This window comes from Coccinella septempunctata, chromosome 5 (genome assembly GCF_907165205.1).
Source record: "Coccinella septempunctata chromosome 5, icCocSept1.1, whole genome shotgun sequence".
Classification (NCBI taxonomy): domain Eukaryota; kingdom Metazoa; phylum Arthropoda; class Insecta; order Coleoptera; family Coccinellidae; genus Coccinella; species Coccinella septempunctata.
Genome location: NC_058193.1, coordinates 33,249,167 through 33,273,752, shown reverse-complemented (window position 1 = coordinate 33,273,752; position 24,586 = coordinate 33,249,167). Strand labels below are relative to the sequence as shown.

The 24,586-nt window shown below is 33.4% G+C and overlaps 4 protein-coding genes and 1 long non-coding RNA gene across 9 annotated transcripts in view; 1 reads left to right on the top strand and 4 right to left on the bottom strand.

Annotated features, from left to right (window-relative positions):
* Window positions 1–66: 66 nt before the first annotated feature.
* On the bottom strand, window positions 67–1,201 carry LOC123313193 (DNA-directed RNA polymerase I subunit RPA43). Of its 4 annotated transcripts, none has more exons than XM_044897953.1 (2): window positions 350–1,201; window positions 67–262 (listed from the first exon to the last, which is right to left on the bottom strand). In XM_044897953.1, exons 1-2 carry the CDS (start codon window positions 1,095–1,097, stop codon window positions 258–260), a joined length of 753 nt encoding a protein of 250 aa, XP_044753888.1. In that variant the 5' UTR covers window positions 1,098–1,201; the 3' UTR covers window positions 67–257. The 4 variants fall into 4 exon arrangements, with proteins under 4 accessions (XP_044753888.1, XP_044753886.1, XP_044753887.1 ...); XM_044897951.1 differs by having other exon boundaries at window positions 67–425; window positions 513–1,201; XM_044897952.1 differs by having other exon boundaries at window positions 67–439; window positions 527–1,201.
* Window positions 1,202–1,507: 306 nt separating this feature from the next.
* Window positions 1,508–3,969, top strand: LOC123314193 (polymerase delta-interacting protein 3-like). 2 transcript variants are annotated; one of them, XM_044899321.1, is made up of 5 exons: window positions 1,508–1,694; window positions 1,754–2,377; window positions 2,507–2,768; window positions 3,216–3,368; window positions 3,722–3,969. In XM_044899321.1, the coding sequence occupies exons 1-5, from the start codon at window positions 1,675–1,677 to the stop codon at window positions 3,728–3,730; spliced, it is 1,068 nt and encodes a 355-aa protein (XP_044755256.1). In that variant the 5' UTR covers window positions 1,508–1,674; the 3' UTR covers window positions 3,731–3,969. The 2 variants fall into 2 exon arrangements, with proteins under 2 accessions (XP_044755256.1, XP_044755255.1); XM_044899320.1 differs by having other exon boundaries at window positions 3,216–3,424.
* A 679-nt stretch (window positions 3,970–4,648) lies between these two features.
* Window positions 4,649–15,659, bottom strand: LOC123312924 (ribosomal protein S6 kinase beta-2). Its single transcript, XM_044897514.1, has 9 exons — window positions 15,403–15,659; window positions 12,077–12,129; window positions 11,164–11,425; window positions 10,970–11,103; window positions 10,725–10,916; window positions 10,542–10,632; window positions 7,781–8,029; window positions 7,611–7,721; window positions 4,649–7,204 (listed from the first exon to the last, which is right to left on the bottom strand). The coding sequence occupies exons 1-9, from the start codon at window positions 15,502–15,504 to the stop codon at window positions 6,929–6,931; spliced, it is 1,470 nt and encodes a 489-aa protein (XP_044753449.1). The 5' UTR covers window positions 15,505–15,659; the 3' UTR covers window positions 4,649–6,928.
* A 383-nt stretch (window positions 15,660–16,042) lies between these two features.
* On the bottom strand, window positions 16,043–18,221 carry LOC123313088 (protoheme IX farnesyltransferase, mitochondrial). The gene is made up of 6 exons (XM_044897792.1): window positions 17,944–18,221; window positions 17,680–17,884; window positions 17,423–17,618; window positions 17,178–17,353; window positions 16,804–17,118; window positions 16,043–16,619 (listed from the first exon to the last, which is right to left on the bottom strand). Exons 1-6 carry the CDS (start codon window positions 18,013–18,015, stop codon window positions 16,450–16,452), a joined length of 1,134 nt encoding a protein of 377 aa, XP_044753727.1. The 5' UTR covers window positions 18,016–18,221; the 3' UTR covers window positions 16,043–16,449.
* Window positions 18,222–18,946: 725 nt separating this feature from the next.
* The window catches only part of LOC123314536, a 65,360-nt gene continuing 59,720 nt past the window's right edge, over window positions 18,947–24,586 (bottom strand). Inside the window, exon 4 of the long non-coding RNA XR_006537831.1 lies at window positions 18,947–19,585. This is a non-coding gene — a long non-coding RNA (uncharacterized LOC123314536). The remainder of the gene's footprint in view (window positions 19,586–24,586) is intronic.

Sequence of the window (24,586 nt, the reverse complement as noted above, 5' to 3'; positions counted from 1 at the left end):
AATTTTTTCTGCTACTAAATTTTTACTATTTCTTATGAAATTTCTCAATGAAATGAAAAGTATCACTTGAAATAATTTAATTTTTATTGACATGATAGTTACATTATGTACAAATATAACTAGATAAGCAAATAGGATTCGGGAATCCTCACAGCCTTCAGTATCTGGATTGTTGGAATGAATTTTGGGGTCTGCCTACATACAAGTACTTGATTACCTAAGTCCTCAAATCTTGGTTACAATTAGATTCTTCATTTTCAATGAGACTTCTTCTTTTTCTTTTTCACAACTCCATCACAGCTAGAGTTGATGTCTACCTCTTCTGAAGGGCATATGCTTTCAGTTTCAGGAGACTTCTTCTTTTTCTTTTTCACAACTCCATCACAGCTAGAGTTGATGTCTACCTCTTCTGAAGGGCATATGCTTTCAGTTTCAGGAGATTTCTTCTTTTTCTTTTTCACAACTCCATCACAGCTAGAGTTGATGTCTACCTCTTCTGAAGGGCATATGATTTCAGTTTCAGGAGTGGCTGTATCGCATTCATCGAATTTTTTCCTCTTATTAACTGAAGATTTTTTCAGAAATTCTCCTCTAATATAAGGTATTCTTGAATCTAATTTGACAAAAGTTACTCTGAAAATTATTTCTTGACCAATTTCTACATTGTGTCCTTCCCAATTCACCTCAGCTTCAGATTTAGGTATTGAAACATTGAAAGTGTGGTATACCAAACATCCTACATGATCTTTACTTTTTTTTGTTACTATAGCTGGTAATTCTTTACCCGGGGTTGGTTTGAACAAGTAGAAATCTGCTAATATAGGAAAGTTAAGACATGCAGCATCATCAATGAATCCAACTTCAGATAAAATCTTAATATTTTTGTATCCAAGAACAATGCCATTCAAGTCTTTAACAAACTTGCCAATAAGATTATTCAACTGCTCCTTGATAGCATTAGAGATTTTGTTTCCATGATAGGGTAAGGTTCGCACATCCCTTTCTTTTTTCACTACTTCAACACATGAATTCACGGTGTTAATTAATTGTTCTAATATCTTAGCACTTACAGGCACTCTGCTTTTAGTAATAACCATTATCCCTGATTAAAATATTTCACACCTTCCAAAAAAAAAACGTAAAAACTAAGGGAGACTGATTCAGGTAGGTTATGTCAGAAACAAGAGGTTATGTTATTTTTTGGTTATATCATAGAAATTTGAAAAACTGTATTTTGTAAGAAGAAGCCATTGAACTCTTTTAGAGTTCAATGGAAAAAGCACACTTAAGTTAAATATTTGGTTGTAAATTGATTTGTTCTGAAAATAAATAATTCATCGGTGAATATTATGTGAAGTGAACTATTTTTGATCGAAAAAATTAAAAATTTTGTGCTTCGAGAATAATTCGCCTGACATAATAAAGAAGAATAATTCAATGCTCAAAAAAGAAGAAGAATTCTCGAAGAAAAAGAATAAATTGAAGAGGTTCTATGATTTTATTTGACAGTTGACAGATCAGGAGAAATGCCAGAAATGGTGAAATATTTGTAGCAGTGAGTGAAGCTTGATGACCTGGTTGTTCATATCTAATTTACGTCGATTTTAGTGCAACAAATTCTATCCGGAATAATTTGTATAACTCTCTTTCATTGAAACCTTTTGCTCCGTCGAGATGGCTAACAAAGTATTGAAGTAAGTCGAAATCTAGAAGTTTGTCAAACGTACCTAATAATAATAATTTCTTTTTACAGGAATACTATCAAAAAAAATAAAGGTAACTTTAAAGCTACGAAGAAGAACAAATTAGTGAAGAAATCGAAGTTCTCAAATGGTAAAATGCAAGATGCTAGACAAAAAATAATCTCAAAAAAAAGGCAAGGTGTAAAGGATGCAAGAGATATTTTAGCTAAAATGGCAAAGACCCAGGATGCTCGAAACAAACTGGATAAAATTAGAGAAAATAGAAATGGTGGTCTGAGCAGAAATACTAATGTAAAAGTTATAGGAAGTAATATTCTGAGGAAAACTGATAGAAATGGAAAAATTTCTTTATCTACCAATAAACCTAATACTACAAGTAATATAAAGTTGGCAATTCAGAGAGAATTAGGTTTGGTATCTCCTGCAAGGTTGGGTTTACAAAGAAGTATACCACAACCTGCTAAAAGGGTGGTACCTAGTGTTCCACAGGTAACTCCTATTCCTAGAAAACAATTAATTGCTCCATATCAGTATGAAGCTGTTTATGAAGATATACCAGTACGTTCTTTGTATAAATGGACCAATCCAGCAGCATCTCAATTGATAAGTGACGTTGAGAGACCAATAAGAAGGAATAATATGAATAGAAATTTTGAAAATTTTTCCATCAGTCGGTAAGTATTTTGCTTGATTATTCTTGTTCCAATTCTATCATGAAACTTCAAGAAATTCAACCATTGTTAATTTGAAGCTATGATAATACTTTTTCGTTATAAAATTTAACGAGTGTTGTGTTTCATCAGGCCATTACGTACAAGAGCATATATTGATTTGGACGCAGTGGAAGATGAGGAAATGCCATTAGAAGCACCACCAGTGAGGCCTTCGATTCATCTACATGGTACAAGTAGAACCTCAAATATTCACTCTAGGCTGGATGCAAATATACCACAACCAGAATCACATGGAATATTTTCTGCGACAAAAACTAAAGTTGTTGTACCAGCAGGACACAGAATTGTTGTTTCCAACTTGCAAAACACAGTTTCACAAGAGGATATTAAGGTAAATAATCAGCAAAAAGTAGAATATTAGATGTAATCCCCAATACTAATTTACAAAACGGGTAATGTGATGAAACCAACAGAGGCTGTCAAAATATTTGTCAGAAAGGTATAAATTCTGATACAATCAACGTGTATTGTTGTTATTATCGGTAGCAGAATATTTTCATTATCACTTCTTGATATGCAATTGGTATCAGATGTAGCCTAAAATCCGGAAAAGTTTCTTCTTATTGTAAGAAATTTTTGCTGGTACAAATACTAAATTTATATGTTTTTCCAATTTGATGAGTTGCATTTGCTTCTACCTAACAGGTTTATCTACAAATAACAAAATGTTTACTGATGTCTTAATTTTGCCAGCATTAGTATTTACCTATATTAGGTAGTATAATTTTAACTCAAATATGTCATCAGTTTCCACACTGAACAACTTCTTTTTTTAAAGGAATTGTTTGAAGATGTTGGAGACTTGTTGGCTGCTAGATTAGTCAGGCCTGGTGTTGCAGAGGTGATTTACAAAAATCTTAAAGATGCCCAAAAAGCTGTGGATACGTACCACAATAGGCAGTTAGATGGACAACCCATGAAATGTTTGCTGGTAAATAAACGACCATTAAACAATCCCACTGCGCCTGCTCTTCCTAAAGGAGACATGTAGGTTTTGGTCCTTCTTCTTATGCACGATTTTCAGGGCAAAGAATAGCCTCCTTTGTCCAAATCGTATGATTTCTTTTTTTTTTTCGGTATCAAAACATTTTTATTTCTTTATTAAAATATGCATCATCATCCAGTTTTTTTGCTTTATTATGTTTGAAAGAAAAAGTTGGGCCCAATTTCTGTAATCTGCTTTCTTCTCAAGTGAAGGGTTTTTGTTTTTATTTGATTTCTGGTTATTATTCTGTTTTATACCAAAACGTAATGATATGCATATTAATACCCTTTTTTCCGCAGGTATACTGAAATTCCAAGAACTATGCCAGAAAAATTGATCCCAGACATCTCTACGATTCACAAAGTTTTATTTCAGAGGAAGTAATGGAGATTTTGTTATAATAGCTTATTTTTTCCTACATTCATTTCACATTTGACGAACATGATGCAGTTCTTACATTGTTTTTGAATTGATTTGATTATTTGATGTAGTTCACCTGAAATATCAATTGTATATATTATTTCTGCAATAAAAATTTTGAAAATAACCTTTATTTTTTTCTTCATCACTATAAACGCCTCTGCCCTGACCTACTTTTCGAGGTTAAACAGACAATTCCAAGTTGACCGAAAAGTAGGTCAAGGTCAACCGTTTGGCCAAGGTCGAACTAGGAAATTCGAAAAGTAATTCAAGGTCAAAACAAAATTTGGAGCTGAAACCGAAAAATTGACCTTGACCTAATTTTCAAGGCCATACTCTACTCTTTACGATTGACCTTGACCTACTTTTCAAGGCTAAACGAAAAACTTAGAGCGAGATAGAAAAATAGGTCAAACGCTAAAATCAGTTGAAAACGGCAAAATTCGAAGTTGACCTTGACCTAATTTTCAAGGCCATACTCGACTCTTTCCGATTGACCTTGACCTACTTTTCAAGGCTAAACGAAAAACTAGAGTGAGATAGAAAAGTAGGTCAAGGTCAAACGCTAAAATCAGTTGAAAACGGCAAAATTCGAAGTTGGCCTTGACCTACTTTTCAAGGTCATCCCGTGTTTTTCCGTTTGACCTTTTCAAGGTCAACTCCGAATTTTCGGTCATTTCTAATCTCTGCTGCAAAGTTTGAGATGAGATCCGCTCTTTCAGAAAAGGGGCGTTTGCTGTTTAAAATTATTTTGGCTGAAGTGAAAAACTAGGGAAAGGGAAGAGTTCCCTAATGATACAAGAAAATTATTTTTTCAAGTTTTATTACAATTTTATTAAATATAATTTTAAAAATATGTATATGCAAAATTATCAATGGTATCTTCATTCTCTTCATGAAGATTATATTATAACAATTCAGCATACTGCTTAGTCAAAATCAAAAAAAAGACATTTCCAAATTATTCCAAAGAGAAAATAGAACTTGATATCAATTACATTAGCCATTGAAAAAAAAATCCAACTAACTCCACTACAATCTCTAATGAACTAACATTTCGTTCAACATATAGAGTAAAATGAAAAATAAATTATTATAATCTAAATTTTCATATTATTACCTAAAGACACATCAAAACTTTAAATGGATTGTACCCAACCTTGCATCTCTTGTTGGAATTTCCGTTGATAATACAATATCATTGAGGTAGGATAAATACAGAAAAGATTAGGAAATAATGATATAAACGATGTTTATAGTACCCCAACAATGATACTGAGTAACTTCTAGAGTTGGATCGGTATATTAAAACAATGCTGATAGTTACCATCGTCCAAGGTGAAATAAAATACCTTCAGATTGCCTAACGGCCTCAGAGTAAGATTCCTGAAAAGAAAATATCAAAAAAAATAAACCGGAATTTGAAAAAATCAGACATGTTTGGTAGTGTTCCAACTCTGGAAATGTTTAGTGCGTAGAGCACAATCTTGATGCAAATTACATTTCCCTATATAAAAGTTTACATCTTATCTTAAAAATATAACTATTAGTAATGAACACATTTTTGCACATGGTAAAAAATTGGGGTTATGTCAAAGCAGCCTTAAAACAACCCCACATGCTTGATTTGAATATTTTCACTCAATATTTCTAACTTTTTTGAGTATAATTGATATTTTAAGTACCTATGAGATATTGAAGCATTGATATTGAGACGCTTTACTCAACATTTCCACAAAGGCATAATTAATAGGATTTCAGTTCAGATGTAGCAGAGAGAAAATTTTGCAAACAACACTTTTTAACTAAGGATACACAAAATTCAATAAAAAACATATGGGTCTGCATTTGCAACACTTCAGATTGTTAGCATTTCAATTAATGGAAAAATTAATACAATCACTAGATAAAAACTGCACCTATTCATTCAGCTTGAGTAAAAATTAATTTGAAAAAAAAATACAAACGTAGGTCAAATGATGGATGTGCTGAAGTGTTCCATAATTAGAACCTCAAACAAAGAGTTTTAGTTTAATAGTTCATAAGAATATCATTCACAACTAATAAGTTTTACCTTGACCCAAGATGGTTTTAAATGAAAAAATATTATAGATAAAAATACAAAATTGATCATAATATAGAGTGCAAGGCGAGTTAGGTGAATTATCAACGCTTGAGTGGCATCAATTTTCAAACTCTTACATCCACGCAAAATAGTCAAAGATTGACGACAACTTATTGGCAAAATGAGAAAGTTTAGGATGAAACTTGTGATTTTACATGACGCCAACTCAAACTTACAACTCGAAAATATCAATAATCAAAGCTGAGTATTATTATCAGAAAAAAAATAAATCAGTTCAAATGCAAAGACTACAAAACAGGCGTTGAAACTAACAGATTCACACTAGAATTACCCGAATTGAAAGGGAAGGGTTTTAAAAGATTTCAACCAAATCACAAAAAAGATTTTCCTAAAACGAAGGGAAAACCTTAGGTTTTATCAAGGCTTGTTTTGTATTCTGAAAAATTTTTATTATCCTATACTGAAACCCTGACTACAATGAAATGACATCACTGAAAAATTGATAAAATATGAATCTTTTCGAACATCGATAAAGAAATTAATTTTAGAAGGAATAATATTTCAAGAGGTATAAAAACCAGCAATTTGAACCTGATGTAACGAAACATTGATGTTTTATCAACTTTACTCGAGTGGTAACATAGCAAATAAAAAATGAAAATAAAATTGTACTAAACCTACCTAAGAGCGTCAATCAAAACCGTTTTTGGGATTAAAGATTCTTCTGAGCCAAGTTATTAATGAATGATAAAAAATGACAAAACATCAGTGGAAGCTCTTGGTTTTACACGAAAACCAGAAAATATATTTAAAATTCGACAGATTGATCAGATTTAAATTCGGTAATTTGGCATTTAATAGGGATTTTCGGTTGAGAAACTACACTTCTGACGAATTTAATATCAATTTTTTTTTATTGGCATATACCTTTTCTTGGCTGAACAACAAATAACCCCTTCAGCGGTTCTACAATCTCTCGACAGGTGTTAATCCAAAATGTTTATCGAAAACTCCTCCTCGGTGGCGGAGCACCGGCATAATCCATCAACTCCTCATCGGGTACCATTTGCATATGAGAAGGACCAGGCTGATTTTGACGCAACCCGAAACGTGCCGGTCTTTGGATCAGGACGCTCCTGCTACTCGCATTTGGCGATCCGAACTGATCCAAATCGTACAAATCGTTCAATCTACGGTTGTTCCTCCGGTTGTCCCTATGATCATAGGGATCCTCGACTTGCCTAGGAAATATGGTTGGTTCTACGTAGGAAAATCCCTGCGAAGGCAAATCGTACAATTATTATTTGGTATTTTTTTCCATATGACAGAAATGAATTATCGTTATTCAAGGAGGAAGGCATTAAAGTGCTTTCATATGCAAAGCCCAGCAAAGAAATCTTCTACAGTCAAGTTAATGAAGTTCTTCTGCCTTGTAACTCATCAACATGAATAATAGATCTCGTTTAAATTTTGCTAGGTGACTGCATCAAATTTTGAGCAGTGTAGTTTTTCCTCAACCATCTATATGAAACATAAACCGAGGTATGAATTCCAAATTGGTGAAATTCAAATGCTCAACATCAAAAACATGGAAATACGCAGAAAACTCATGGGTATTTTTTGAACCTACTGACAAGAGCTTTGATATGAGACCTATCAACGTTAATTATGTCGCAACTCACTTGGAAAATGTTCCTGAAGCTTTCTGAACCGTGGACAGGATCAACGGGGGAGTCCACGGGTGTAACGCTCGTGAATCTTCTGTCGAACATCGAAACATCAGTCGGTCCTTGCTGTAAACGTTTAAAATAGCCCGTTAAAAAAAATTCATTTTTGATCGAGTTCAACTTACAAGAGACGGTACGAATGGTGCTTTATATTTCTTGTTGTACACGTCGTCCCAATTTATTCCAGCGAAGTAGGGGTGTCTCTTGATGGCTTCAGCCCCGTCTGGACCGGAGCCCAATCGAGCGCTCACTTGACGTTTCAACAACCTCCTTACCAAATCCCTAGCGTTGGGCGTCAAGAAGTGGGGAATGACGATTTTGTTCCTCAAAATTTTTTCGATGGTATGCTTACGGTTGTTTGAGGTAAAAGGGGGCTGAAAGGTTGAAAGTAGGATTAAGTCCTGGCCCCACCTTACGATTACGATGATGCTACAAAGCCAAGTGTACTCATTTACACACGCCAAGGGGAAAGTCACATCTTCGGTATTCATTATTTTGTAGAAAAATGCTTGGACAAAGGCTTATTTCAAATCACGCAACTTTTCATTTATAACTGAGGAGTTTTTCATGCTCACTTTTTATTCCAGAAATGGATAGACCTAGCTTTTGAAGATGATTCGGTCATTGGTGGGGTTTGTACCATCAACCCTTATTTTATTATGTACATGGATTAAACAGTTATATACATGAAGTATATATCCAGATAAACATTTGATTTCTCACAAATGAACATTTGGTGGACAAGAATCGTAAACTTTTGGAATGGTCACAAAATTTCTGAACATCCACTTTTGTGGAGCAGCATACTTTCATCAATAGCATTGTGCGTTTCACATAGTCGTAGCAAATGAACATGCAAATTTTATGCCATATTAATGAGTTGAATTTCCTTTATCCCATTTTTTGACTTTTTGTTGATTGAAATTTCACATTATGAAGAAAAAAGAAAGAAATAAAAAGACACACAGTGTGAGATCACAAGAAGTTGGAGGAAATTCAAACTGAAGAGCGTATGTTGAAACTCTTTCCTTGGAGAAGTTATGTTTTTTGTAGATCCAGGTGCCATTGGACCATCTTGTAAAAACTCTCTTACCTTCTCTTTCCCGGGTTAACAAGACTAAAAAAAATTGAAAGTTGACTTACCCCCCCTTCTTCTTCCTGCTGCTTTTTAGCCTTCTAAAAAAAAAAAATTAAAAACGGTGAAGCATCTTACTGATCATTCAATCTCAAATGATAATTTTTGAGCGCTTGTCCCTCGGAACTAAAGCATTAACGTTTTCTCGAATAATTTACAAATTTTGAGGCTTTAATAATTAATTAGGTTCGACTCATTAAATTTGTCAAAATCAATTCCACCAACCCTTTAATACTGTAACTTCCGAGAGAAAAGAGCTAGGGGGGTTAAAGAAAAACTATAATGGTTATTTCAGATTGAATTTGTTCAAGTGTTAAGTCCAGTTGCTCAGTTCGTGATTAAAGTGGATATAGATTAATTTTGACATTTTCATTCAATTCTGACCGGTTAATCTAGGATCAACTTGAATCCGACCTCAAGTGACAAACACATTGGACGTCAAATAGGTTATAGAATTTAGAAGGTTATGTTTCAATGTGCTTGAGGTTCACAAAATCAAACTTGTCGAAGTAAGATTTCACTCGATGCAGAAACTACTTTAAGTTACAGTAGGATTTTATAGGATTTCGATATAAAAGTATCGCAGTCGACGCGTAGTCACCTTACCTTCTTCTTTTTTTTTTTCTTTTTTACCTTTTCTTTATCGGTGTCGGAGAAAGGAGTCTAAAAAATTAAAATAAAATAAATTAGGAGGGCAAAACGTCACTTCATCAATAACTCAACTCGATCTACATCTCACAATACTATGACAAATACTACTGCTAGTTATTGAAAATCTTTCCTAATAGGAAAAACAATCCTGTCGACCCTCGTTCAGGGATTTATTCAACGTCTGCTCTCCAGATCCCATAACTCCGGAGCAATTTCCTCATTCGTTTTACCTTACTCTCATCCGGCGTTCCTGTGATCGCAAATAACGTTTACTGTTAAAAATAGGAGATTTAAATCATTCGTTTTGAGCATAGATCGATAGTCCAGGGAGAATGTACAGATCGATTTTCAAACCACCAACTAACAATGAAGTTGAAGCTTCTAACACATTCAAATAGTTACGAGTGAAGCAAAAAAAGCGATTAAACGAAAATTGCAAAGATTAAAGCTGATGATAAACTGCTGTGAAAATTGGATAAGATGAATTCTAGGCCAGGCAAAAATTCATTTTATCGAGCACCTCTGATTTTTTTCGGCACACTTGATAAACTAGCAGTCTCAAATTTGTTCACAGTTTATTGCGAATAATTACTTCATGCACTAAAATAAGATATTATAGGTGTAGGAGACGAATGACTGTTTTTTTTTTTTGGATTTCCACTATTTTTCAGATTTTTCTAAAAATCTGAAAAGCGTGGGACAACTACACTGCCCAAAAATTGAAGTGGATATATGAGAGAAAACATACTATTTGCACTTTAATCAAATTTTCAGTATTGCTGTACATGTTTGGTCTGCAATGTCATAGCTTACCTGACCCATCACAGACATTTCAACACCTCAGCAATGCTTTGATGGATAACTTAATATATCTACAAAATCGTTTTTTATTTCCCTTTAAATATGGCTTTCAATGGGCCTTTCCTCCTTTACCTATTATATCTTAACGACTACAATAATCAGAAATATGATACCATTATACTTCATTGAAGCAGACCCATATATGAAAGCCTCCTAGCAATGTAAATGAGCACATTTGTATCGATAATAACTTCTACCAAAAAGTAATTTTTATAAGATTGTTAAACAAAGGTACAAACCGATCCTGTCAGCATATCGTACATCAGGGCTCCCAGAGACCACCAGTCCACTGCTTTTCCATGGCCGCTTCTCAATAATACTTCAGGGGCCCTAAAATATACAAAAGAGAATGAGACATAAATCTAATATAATCCAAGAATACTGCTCTACTTCTGTAGCTCTGAGGTTCCTTCAAAACTTACATGTATTCAATGGTACCACAGAATGTGTGGGTGACATCAGTGGGTTCGACATGCTCCTTGCAGAGGCCGAAATCAGTCAACTTAACGTGCCCTTGACTGTCTAACATGACATTCTCGGGTTTTAAATCTCTGTATATTATTCCCTTACTATGTAAATGCTGGATGGCCAGAATAATTTCCGACAAATAGAACCTGAAATGTTTATCATTAATGGATGAAACATGTCAACTCTTAGATGAACTTACACTGCCTGATCTTCGATTATTAAGCCTTCAGTTTCCAGCTGAGTGAATAATTCACCGCCAGGTAAATATTCCAGAAGCAGGTATAGTTTGCCGTTTGTTTGAAAAGCGTACTTGAGGTCAACTATGAACGGATGCTGAAATACATGTAAAAATCAAATTTTCTGCTTCAGACACAAAATAAACCTAACCCTTACCTTGATCTCCACCAAAATATTTCTTTCGGCCCTTGTATGAATAGCATCTTTGCGATTACGGAAGATGGCTGCCTTGCGAAGCACCTTCATGCCCATTATACTTCCCGCATCGTGACCATTCAGTTTTTTCACCAGGAACACTTTACCGTAGCCTCCCTTACCAAGCATCTTCAAGATTTGGAAATCTTGAGGTCCAGCCTTCTTCATGCCTGATTCTTCCACCAACCTGTCGTTTATGAGGCATGATTCAACGTTTTCTCCCCTGCAACGATAGAAGGAATGAAATAGTATACAAAATCACCAAATATATTTATATTTTGTTAAATGAAGGTGACAAATACTTTCGTTTGTTCAGTAGGTGAGGAATCTTTTTAATTTTTCAATTTTTTTTCCCAATATCTGATATCGCTTTGATTTATTTGTGTCTGTCTGTTAAAATAAGTTGGACTAAAGGCCAGGTTATGTGTTTTTAGCCCATAATACCTAAGCTTATTAGCTGAATCTTTTATTGGTACTTCATCTTTAATTTGTTCAATTTGTTAACACCATGTATTTCATCTTTTGAAATTGACAATTTAATTCATTTGAACATTTCAATTATAAGTTTTTGTAAGGCACAAAATTTTCTAATTTTGTGTATTGATAAGTAGTTCAAAATATATCATAAATGAAAAAACTACATATCAATATCATTCTCATTCGAATGGCATACAGTTCGAGTATGATTATAATACATGGTGATAACCATCCAATTCAATTCAGAAAAGAAAACAGAATGTAATTCGATATAATCTCACTCTCAAAATGAAAGATATTGGGTAAACGCATTAAACTGATTGTAATATCTTCTCAAGTTTACCTAGTCATAAATAGATATAGCAAATATTGTAATAAATCATCATAAATCACTTACGGATAACGATTGTCAACTTGCTCCAAATCAGGATATTCGTTTATTTCGGCATTCTGAAAAGAAAATTATAATTAGGCTCATTACGAAAGTGCATTTCATCAGTTGCCAAAATTCTAGACATTTATACGCTAAACTGGAAAGGAAAAATACAATTTCATCTCCATTTGACAACAAATACAGTGGTTCTATCAATTATCCCTCTATATTACAAAAATTACCTGTTAGAAAAATAGGAGTACTTTCAAATGATGTTAGTTAGTTCAGATCAAATTTTTCAATTCAATCAGAAATCTACCCTACTTCTATGAATAATAATTTTTTTGGTTTCAATACAAATACATCTATAAACAGATAAGAGTTATTATATCGAGCACTGAAAGAAGGAGAGAAGCTTTATTCTTAGTTTTAGTATACAGCTCAGCTTGAGCTGACTCCATGTTCCATAATGTTCTTTTTTCGTGCAGTCAAGGACCATTTTTGTTTCATTCTTCAACGCTCTATATAATCTCTAAATTACAGCAATATTAAATTGAACAAATCCTCTTTACGAACTATGTGATCAATTTTCCTACAGCATACAATGGTAATATGAAAACAATCCTTATAGTAACAATATTCGGATTAAATCGAAGAAGTTTCACCAATTGTGATGTCTGGAAGATTCACTCTGTTCTTCCTCTTTGAACTGATAACCATTAATAACTAATCTACAGTGAAAAAAAATAAAAGTTTGGATACAGTACTCTTAACATGTCCACTTCCAAATTCAATATATCGATGTCATCTGGTACAGTCTGAAAAATATAATAATAATTATTATTTTGTTAACCCTTCGGTACAAAGTGCCCAGTTATAATAGCTACATAAATTAATGAAATAAATTAATTATTCTTAAATACATTATCATCAGAGAAGAAAAAATATGATGCAAAAATCTGTTCCACAACTGTGAAGTCTGGAAGATTCACTCAGTTTTTCCTCTTTGAATTGATAACTGATAATAACTAAGCTACAGTGAAAAAATAAAATAAAATTTTTAATACAGTACACTCATATCCACTTCCAATTCGTTGTCGTCATTCTCAGGTGATGAAACCTGAAAAATATAATTGATTATATATAATTCTGTTGAACCTTGGGTACATAGTGCCCAGTAATAATGGTTACATAAATTAGTTGAAAATAATTAATTATTTTTAAATACTTATCGGGTCCCACAATAATCAGAAAAGGAAAAATAACTAAGCTACAGTGAAAAAATAAAATAAAATTTTGAATACAGTACTGTTAACATATCCTCTTCCAATTCGTTCTCGTCATTATCACGTGTTGAAACCTGAAAAATATAATTGATTATATATATGATTTTGTTAAACCTTGGGTACATAGTGCCCAGTTAAAATGGTCAAATAAACTAATGAAAAATAATTAATTATTTTTAAATACTTATCGAGTCCCCTTATCATGAGTGAAGAAAAAATATTATGCAAAAATCTGTTTCACCAAATGTGGAGTCACTCTTTGAATTAATAACTAAGCAACAGTGAAAAAAAAAATTTTGTATTCACTCTTAACACTTTCAAATCGAATAAAGCATTCTCATGTGTTGCAGGCTGAAAAATATAATTATTTATATATTCTTTTGTTAACCCTTGGGTACATAGTGCCCTGTTATAATGGTAACATAAATTAGTGAAAAATAATTAATTATTTTTGAATACTTGAGTCCCATAACATTCAGAGAAGAAAGAATATGATGCAGAGATCTGTTTCACCAATTGTGAAGTTTGGAAGATTCGCTCAGTTCTTCCTCTTTGAATTGATGACTGTTATTAACTAAGCTACGTAAAAAAAAATTAATACAGTACTCTTAACATATCCATTTCCAAATCGAATATAGCGTTCCCATATGGTGATGGCTGAAAAATATAATAACATAATTATTTATATATGATTTTGTTAATCCTTGGATACATAGTGTCCAGTTGAAATATAAATTAAATAATTAATTATATTTAAATACTTATTGAGTCCCATAATCATCAAAGAAGAAAATATATGATGCAAAAATCTGTGAAAATAAGGTGTTCAGTTATCTAGTGTTCTAGATATCCTATTAGTCACGTGGAAGATCAGAAAATGCAAACCAACTGCTAAATCTTCCTAAAAGATAGAAATTCATTTTATTCATTATGAGAAAAAATTGGTTAATTCCCTTTTATACAATAATAAATTTCTTAAACTAGAAAAGAAAACACACAATAGATGTTGGAAAAGCAGTAGATTACCTAACAAAAAATATAAAACCTTAGATATATAGGTTACTGAAAAATAATTAGGCATCATAATAAAATTATCACAATCAATATGATTAATTAGGTGTACTGAAACGGCAATGTCATTAAAAGCGAATTCGTTTTTATTTATGGGAAAATAGGAGAATTAACAATTATTGAAGAATTCATTCTGGTTAAAATTCGAGATGGACATAATTATTGTGAAAACAGGGTTGTTTTTTTGGAAAGTAAATACATATTACAATCATTATATTATCCTGATTATCCCTAGGTACCAAAGTACCACAATGAAATAGCATCTTCGGGTAGGTGCTATTGTAAAAGCGAAATATAACTAGTAGTTGATACATAACTATTGAGTGAAAATAACCCACAGGTAGGTAATATTGAAAATTTCGTCGTTACATAATTATTTCAATAATCATTACTATCATGAATCATAAATTATTCATTGATTAATTCGCTGAACTTTCGCAGATACCTAAATTATGCATATATATCTCACAACAGTTCATTGTTATCGCATACAGAATCTCAAAAATATAGTTTTTAAACAGATTAAATTCGAACTAATCAGTTTTATCTCACTTATATCGTTTTAATCCATTTTTGAAGCAGAATTTTTCCAAAACTGAAATTCGAAATTAATATGTTGTTAATTAGTAAACTACGACCTTCGCGTGAATAATCGAAAATGAAAGTTTGAATCAGCATTACTCAGTAATAATAACAATGAAAAAAACATTAGCAATTCTGAAAAATTATGAGATGAGAAATAACTCATTCAGAACAAAAAATGCATCCAAACATCTGTGAGTGCAATGAAGCGAATCACGGTCGAAGAAAGTGAAATTTCGGAGATATTCTGGCATATTGTCACTTAATTAAAACAATGAGCAATTATTAAGTGGTTGCCATAAGGTAGAAATCACTGTCATGACATTGATATAGTACCTTGACTTCAATTCATGGCATTCTAATCAGTGCATATCTTGCAAAAAATGATATAGATAAACATTAACTACTTACCTCATCAATAACATAGTCTTCTTCAGAAGACTCCTCGTGAATCTCTTCATCGTCCTCTAGTGGAACCATAGCTCCATCGTTAAATTCGAAATACGATACCATGGTGCACAAGTTAACTTATCTCACATTTGCAACAAGGAACTCAAAATATTTTATCTAAAGCACAACTTTCTTAGAAATTTTTACTGATTGCACGACTTTGAAAAGTGAACAACAAAATAGGTTAAAACTATTACGAAAACACAGAATCAAAGTAGCTCTTCGACAGATGACAGATGGCTAGCAGTCGAACTCCTCCGTTCTTTTTCTCGAATTGAATAAACTTTCTTCTTCTTTCTTCGCAACTAACTTCAGCTGTCAGGTGTATCATAGAAATAAATAGGATCTATGATTCTATGAAGGCGGCAAACTAGCGTCTTTGAAATTTTCCTTTTCATAAAGTTAATGTTGAATGATATATTTGTTTATGATAATGTTTATAAGTAGATTAGCCTTTATATTATATCACCCTTGTGTGATCAATGTTTACATCACATACATAGTTGAAACCCTAATCATTCCAATTATTGGTATACCGTTTCTTACTCAAATAAAGTCAACTCAAAACGCTTGATTTTGAGTATCTATACAAAACATTGAATTAATACTTGATATTTCTTTTATTTTTTCCAGCAGTCTTTATTCATTACATGACACTCATCACAAAAATCAAATTTTTTTGCAACAAAGTAGTCTCTTATTTATGCAGAATTAAATTTTATTCAAAATAACTTCAAATGTGAATACACATTTCAATAAATATTATTATATAAATAAAGAATTATCTTAATATTACAATATGAGCAAAAAAAAACTAAACCTTGTTTGAAGTAAGAGGTATCACATTTCAAGTTATATTCAAATTTCACAATGTTTTTATCTGTATTTAGAGTGTATAAGAATCAATTTGAAATTAAAAATAAATGATGACAACAAAATTTGATTGAAAACCATCCCAATTCTTGAATCTTCTCCAAAGTGACATTGGATAAAATTAAATAGGATCATCTATTTTTCAGTTGAATTACCTGTTATTTCTTCAGTTTCAGTGTCCTCGAAAACAAACCACTTTTTTTTGTTTATTAAGAATAGAAACATAACGAGCGGTAGATGTAGAAGAGAGTACTTGAACAAATTCCTTGAAGTAGAACTTGAAGAATCCTTGTAGAATTTATATGCTGAAATAATATAACAGAATTATATAACAGGCAATAATTCAACCTACCTACAGAAGATTCAATACACTGGCTTCCACCCATTACCATACACTTTAAAAAATCTCAAAAAAATTACGAACTATAGAGTGCTCATAAATTTTTTTTTGAAAAATTTGAATAACTCAATAATATCAACAAAACTCACCTAAATAAATAAAATAGGCATTAAGTGGTGTTGATTCTAGAAGGAACCACCAATTTGTTGTGTCTAGTATTGGAGCAAGGACACACAATCCTTGAATTGCTAATGTATGCCTCAAAGTAACTCTTTTACATAGACCTGGATCTGTAACAGCCATCATTCTGTAGCCAGCTCTAGAATAATCTGGTCTAAGATTCCAAGAAAGAGCATTGAAGTGAGGAAATTGCCAAGAATAAAGCAATGCTGCCATTAGCCAAGCCCCTGGACCCAGAGTCCCAGCACAGGCAGCCCAGCCCATTAGTGGGGGTATAGACCCAACTAAAAAAAACACAAAATAAACATTATCTTCAAACTAATCTTTTCATTATTTCACTCACCAACAGACCCTACCCATGTGTTCACAATACTAATTCTCTTCATGGGAGTATAAACGGCAGTGTATAAAAGTAAATTAGAAAATCCTAAAGCAGCAGTTAGACCATTCACGCCGAAATATAGAATACTGATTCCACCTATACTTGCAACGGTGGCAAATCCCATTGCATGCAAGGGCCTTAAAAATCACTTTATTAATTTTTTTGACAACCATTTTCCAATAAAGATGTTTATTTTTTATAATTACGTTATTTTTCCAGAAACTATAACCCTATTTTTAGTTCTGGACATTTGTGCATCAAAAGGAGTTTCATGAAATTGATTAACTGCATTCGCAGCAGATGACAATAGCCCTGTTCCTGCTATACATAATCCAAAAGTACTCCAGTCGAAAGGAGCAGGGGCAACTGCATATCCTGCCATTGAGGTAACTACTACCAGAGCTGAAGAAAATAATATCATACTGAAAAACATTGATGTTATGGATGTAATTCATCTTCTTACTTGTGAGTTTTATTTTGGATAATTTCAGGTACTGTTGAAACAAGCTTGTTTCTTCGGTTGATGGTGTGGGTTTCCATAATTGCTTAGAATATTTTTTGGAAAGTCCATCATCACAATCAACTGGTACATCTACTGCTGCAACAGCAGATTTTTGCTTACTGTTGTCTACTAAATATGGTTTTTGAATTCGAACTTTGTCATATTTCTGAAAATTAAATGTGTTATTTTCGTAAAACTAGCATTAATGAAGTGCAAATAACTTACCTTATGTATGGAATTGAAGACAGTTTGTCTTAAATGAGAGGAATTGAAGCGACTTAATAATAGTTTGGACATTGTAATCTAAGTAGGTACATAAACAGTCGATAAAGCTAGTTGCATAAATTCTAATTATGTGTGAGAATATTCATGTCATCTTAAAAATATGAATTTATTAAACCTAAACTTGTGGAAAAATTGTTCCTCACGTGAAAAAAGGATTTAAATGTTTCTTAGGTTACGTCATTTTAAAGATGCACAACTTTGGCTACGAGGGCGCTACGAAAAATGCTGCCAACTTTCTGACAGAATAAGTCAACTTTCTCGCAGAAAGTAGGCTTATTGTACGGTAGGCGCAGAAAATGGAAACTTCCTCGATGTTGCCACATCGTCCCTTTTTCTGAGGTTTCTGAGAGACAAGTGTCGGCATCTAAGGGATATAGAGAGAACTGATGGTGCATCCACCATTATAATTGCAGACTAATCCAATTCATTATTTGGAGATTTCAAGGATTTCATTCTGCATGAAAATCATGAAATACTACAAATATGATAAATCCAATTAATGAATTAACTAATATACCTTCCAGTAGTGAAGAAATTTATTATTTATTCACCTTTTCTAACCGTTTCTTTGGTTCATTGTTTCCGTGAGCATGTTGCATTTAGTCGTATTGAATTTCTATGAAATAAACGGGAATTTGAATCATTGTTCACTGAAACGGTGGAAACGCCCATTAATTCTATTCGGATCGAACAAAATAGAAATAATAAAAAGAATTAAATGCAGCAATTACCCCAAATGTGTGATAAAACATGTTTTGTGATTGTGTAATTCAGTTCATTTCTTAACTGTAACTTAAAAGCTACAAAGTGTATAATTGACACTTTTCAACTTTTCATGCCAAGCGCAGTGCTGAATTTCTGGAGTGGGGTAATATAGGCTGACTTTCTGGGGAGGGGGGGTAATAAAGACTCAATTTCTGGAAGGGGCAATGAAGGTCGAATTAGTGGGGGGTAATAAAAGCTGAAACTTCTTGGGAGGGGGGGTATTAAAAGCTGAATTTCTGGAAGGGGCAATGAAGGCTGAATTAGTAGGGGGGTAATAAACGCTGAATTTCTGAGGGGTGGATAATAATTGAATGAACAACAAACAACACGATTGTGCTTACAACAATTTCATCATTATATATTCTTCTGTTATTATTTTAGTTCTTTTTCAAATATGAAAGATGGGAATGGTGATCTGGAATGATAATTAACCAATTAAATCTCCCTTCCCCCCTCCTAGTAGAACCAACTATGTTTCATGGTTTGGAAAACGTCCAATTGCCTCATTTATTACGTACTTAAATTAATTCATTATACGGATTCCAGAGGTCATAACATTCCCCCACTTGCATTTGCCGCTCTTTAGATTCTGTTCAGTTCGAAACAGGCGAGCTAAATATAGGCTACAGCCTATAGCCTGTAGCCCACATAGCTTCACTCGGTTCCTCTCCTGATTGGGAACTTCTCCGTTCATTTTCCTGTCCAATAGGCCAACAACTGGACTGGTAGGGATTACAGGCTTAAACAATCCAAGATATCATGATACGATTACTCCGCCTTGATGCCAATGAAACAGGAGTGGGGTCCGGCCACGCCCCTAAAATAGAGGAAGTGGGGCAGATTACCTAGGTGATGGGAAAGTGATAAGTCAGATGAGCTGGTTTGTCAGGAAGTCAGATGATCCACTACATTTTAGAGCACGCAGACCCGTTATGAATTTGTGGACGAGACGGTGACCTTTAATCGACATTTTCAGACGCATAGATGATAGGGGTCGTTAGTTTATTTATTTGGACATCTGTTCAATACATCGAGAAAATTTTGTAATATGGCCTATAATAAGGGGTGTCCCAACTGCAACGGATTTAAAGCCATCCCTTCAATTTTTGAAAAGAGAATGTGGTTTAAGTAATTCATCATTTTGAATACGTCAGCTTGAAAGCGTAATTTTAAATTACGTATATAATCTACCTATAATTGGGGAGTTTGTATATCGGGGGTCCCAAGTTAGTGGCCTATTAGATTAATATGGAAACTATTGATGGTAAAGATTTCAAATTTTGTGGATCGATATTTGGCCATAAAAGGTACATTTTTAAAATAATTTCGCATATCCAGTGTTGCCGGATGTACGACAATTTGGCAACAACTTTGTTATTTTAAATGGGACATGCGGGATTTCTTTTTTTTATGATAATCCATAAAATATCAAATCTATTCACTCTTACTTTTTCATACCTATCTTTAACGGTTTTTGAGTTATTAATTATTTTTCGAAATTTTAGATCAAATTGACGTGTTACGAAAATGACTCTAGTTCGCTCAATATTTGAGATTTAAGTCAGAAATTTGGCAAGTCATTAAATATTGATCTGATCTATGTCACTGCTTTCGAATTATAGTTGTCAGTTATACAGGATGGACCAAAAAAAAAATATGATTTGCCAAGTTACAAAATCGTAAAAAAGGCTGTTATTCTAAATTAGACACCAAGTAGGTATATTTTTCAATTTTTGGAATGAGTACAAAACACTCTACTGAAAAATATATTAGGTGTTTAATTTGAAAAAAACAGACTTTTTTACGATTTGGTAACTTGGAAATGATGATTTATTTTGGTCCATCCTGTATAACTGACAACTATAATTCAAAAGCAGTGACATAGATCAGATCAATATCTAATGACTTGCTAAATTTCTGACTTATATCTCGAATATTGAGCGAACTAGTGTCATTTTCGTATAACACGCCAATTTGATCTAAAATTTCGAAAAATAATTAATAACTTAAATTAAAAACCGTTAAAGATAGGTATGAAAAAGTAAGAGTGAATAGATTTAATATTTTATGGAGTATCATAAAAAAAATAAAAATACGGCATGTCCCATTTAAAATATCAAAGTTGTTGCCAAATTGTCGTACATCTGGCAACATTGGAAATGTGAAATTATTTTAAAAATGTACCACACAGTACATGCCACAGGCCACTCACCTTGGGACACCCGATATTATAGGTATAAATGTGTATGTCAATGACATGCATACAAATATTGATATTTTCGTACCTAATTGATGAAGAACGTAAATACGTAGTTTATAACCTCAGCATCAACCTAATTAATCACTGATCAATGCGAAAATTGTTAAAAAATATTAATTTACCTACAAAGACTTGCGGATGATTCTATTATAAGGGAAGGTGTTCCTCGTGGGTACCTAGAGGCATTATGCGAACACCATCGGCATAGGCATTTATTTCCACTATATATACGTCCCCCCCAAACATGTCTGTCCTTCATCCCCAATATCTCTTAATACATACGCTAAATCCACGTACGTATTCACCCTGTACCGATTCAACGTCCAATAAAATGTAGAGGATCAACATCTGAGAAAAGAATGAATTATAGAAGACCCCATTTAAATTACGACAAAGACCCAAACACGGTCCGGTGAACCTATGACAGGGACGCTTAGGCCTAATTTGTACCCCTGATTTTTATTTTATTCCTGACACGTATAATAATACTCGGCAAATCCCAGCTTTGTTGCTTTCGCTTGTGAATACAGGGCGAATCCAAAGGTTATGAAGGTATACGCCATGTTTTTATTATGCTTGATTTTCTCCAACTACGTATTTATATATAGATAAGTATTTCTAGGCTTGATAAAGATGAAATTGTGAGATGAAGACATTATAAAAAAATATTATTAGTCTTTAGGAAATTCGAAAAATTGGCTGAATCCAACTCTGTTTGAATGATGAACAGATGTCCACTGTCACAGGCAATTCGGATTGAGGGACAAACAAAACATCTATGGTATTTATGATCATAAAACTTTAAATTGGACCTCTCAGTATGGTCTATAATAGTCACTTTTCTATCACATCGCACTTTCATATGAACGGTGAAGGATAAATAATATTCCCTATTTCACTGGATGACAATTTTGTCACAAAATTTTTAAGGTTTTCCAGGGGTGGCATAGCTCATTATGGAAACTCAAATCAAAATGGTGTCTTTTTGCCTATAGGTGAAGGAGGTGGATGAAATTCCGAGATTTATTACTGAAAAAAAGGGTCTTTCAAAATATGTGTCACATTTAGATCTTCGACAATTCTTCTAGAAGAAAAACTACTCGAACGTTGACCTTCCAAAATTTCCAAAAAGATGGGCTCAGTTGAAACTTCCTTACGACCGAACGGTTGTGCCAAGTTGGATGAAATTCTAAGACTTGTTAGTAGAAGAGTTGCCCTTCCATAATATGTATCACATTTAGATCTACGATCTACGATAATTTTTCTGGAAGAAAAACTACTCGAACTTTGACTTTCGAAAATTTCCAAAAAGATGGGCTCAGTTGAAACTTCCTCAAGACCGAACGGTTGTGCCGAGATGGATGAAATTCTCAGATTTATTACTAGAAGAGTTGCCCTTTCATAATATGTATCACATTTAGATCTACGATAATTTTCCTGGAGGAAAAACTACTCGAACGTTGACGTTCAAAAATTTCCAAAAAGATGGGCTCAGTTGAAACTTCCTCAAGACCGAACGGTTGTGCCAAGTTGGATGAAATTCTCAGACTTGTTAGTAGAAGAGTTGCCCTTTCATAATATGTATCACATTTAGATCTACGACAATTTTCCTGGAGGAAAAACTACTCGAACGTTGACCTTCGAAAATTTCCAAAAAGATGGGCCCAGTTGAAACTTCCTCAAGACCGAACGGTTGTGCCGAGATGGATGAAATTCTCAGATTTATTAGTAAAAGAGTTGCCCTTTCATGATATGTATCATATTTGGATGTACGACAATTTTTCTAGAAGAAAAACTACTCGAACGTTGACCTTCGAAAATTTCCAAAAAGATGGACTCAGTTGAAACTTCCTCAAGACCGAACAGATGTGCCGATATGAACGAAATTCTCAGATTTATTACTAGAAGAATTGCCCTTTCATAATATGTGTCACATTTAGATCTACGACAATTTTTCTGGAAGAAAAACTACTCGAACGTTGACGTTCAAAAATTTCCAAAAAGATGGGCTCAGTTGAAACTTCCTCAAGACCGAACGGTTGTGCCGAGATGGATGAAATTCTCAGATTTATTACTAGAAGAGTTGCCCTTTCATAATATGTATCACATTTAGATCTACGATAATTTTCCTGGAGGAAAAACTACTCGAACGTTGACGTTCAAAAATTTCCAAAAAGATGGGCTCAGTTGAAACTTCCTCAAGACCGAACGGTTGTGCCAAGTTGGATGAAATTCTCAGACTTGTTAGTAGAAGAGTTGCCCTTTCATAATATGTATCACATTTAGATCTACGACAATTTTCCTGGAGGAAAAACTACTCGAACGTTGACCTTCGAAAATTTCCAAAAAGATGGGCCCAGTTGAAACTTCCTCAAGACCGAACGGTTGTGCCGAGATGGATGAAATTCTCAGATTTATTAGTAAAAGAGTTGCCCTTTCATGATATGTATCATATTTGGATGTACGACAATTTTTCTAGAAGAAAAACTACTCGAACGTTGACCTTCGAAAATTTCCAAAAAGATGGACTCAGTTGAAACTTCCTCAAGACCGAACAGATGTGCCGATATGAACGAAATTCTCAGATTTATTACTAGAAGAATTGCCCTTTCATAATATGTGTCACATTTAGATCTACGACAATTTTTCTGGAAGAAAAACTACTCGAACGTTGACGTTCAAAAATTTCCAAAAAGATGGGCTCAGTTGAAACTTCCTCAAGACCGAACGGTTGTGCCGAGATGGATGAAATTCTCAGATTCATTATAAGAAGAGTTGCCCTTTCATAATATGTATCACATTTAGATTTACGATAATTTTCCTGGAGGAAAAACTACTCGAACGTTGACGTTCGAAAATTTCCAAAAAGATGGGCTCAGTTGAAACTTCCTAAAGACCGAACAGATGTGCCGAGATTAATGAAATTCTCAGATTTATTACTAGAAGAATGTTTTTTTCGAAATATGTATCACGTTACGATCTACGATAAATTTTCTGGAAGAAAAACTACTCGAACTTTGACCCTCGGAAAATTCCCAAAAAGATGGGCTCAGTTGAAACTTCCTCAAGACCGAACAGATGTGCCGATATGAACGAAATTCTCAGATTTATTACTAGAAGAATTGCCCTTTCATAATATGTATCAGATTTAGATCTACGATAATTTTCCTGGAGGAAAAACTACTCGAACGTTGACCTTCAAAAATTTCCAAAAAGATGGGCTCAGTTGAAACTTCCTAAAGACCGAACAGATGTGCCGAGATTAATGAAATTCTCAGATTTATTACTAGAAGAATGGTTTTTTCGAAATATGTATCACGTTACGATCTACGATAATTTTTCTGGAAGAAAAACTACTCGAACTTTGACCCTCGAAAAATTCCCAAAAAGATGGGCTCAGTTGAAACTTCCTAAAGACCGAACAGATGTGCCGAGATTAATGAAATTCTCAGATTTATTACTAGAAGAATGGTTTTTTCGAAATATGTATCACGTTAAGATCTACGATAATTTTTCTGGAAGAAAAACTACTCGAACTTTGACCCTCGAAAAATTCCC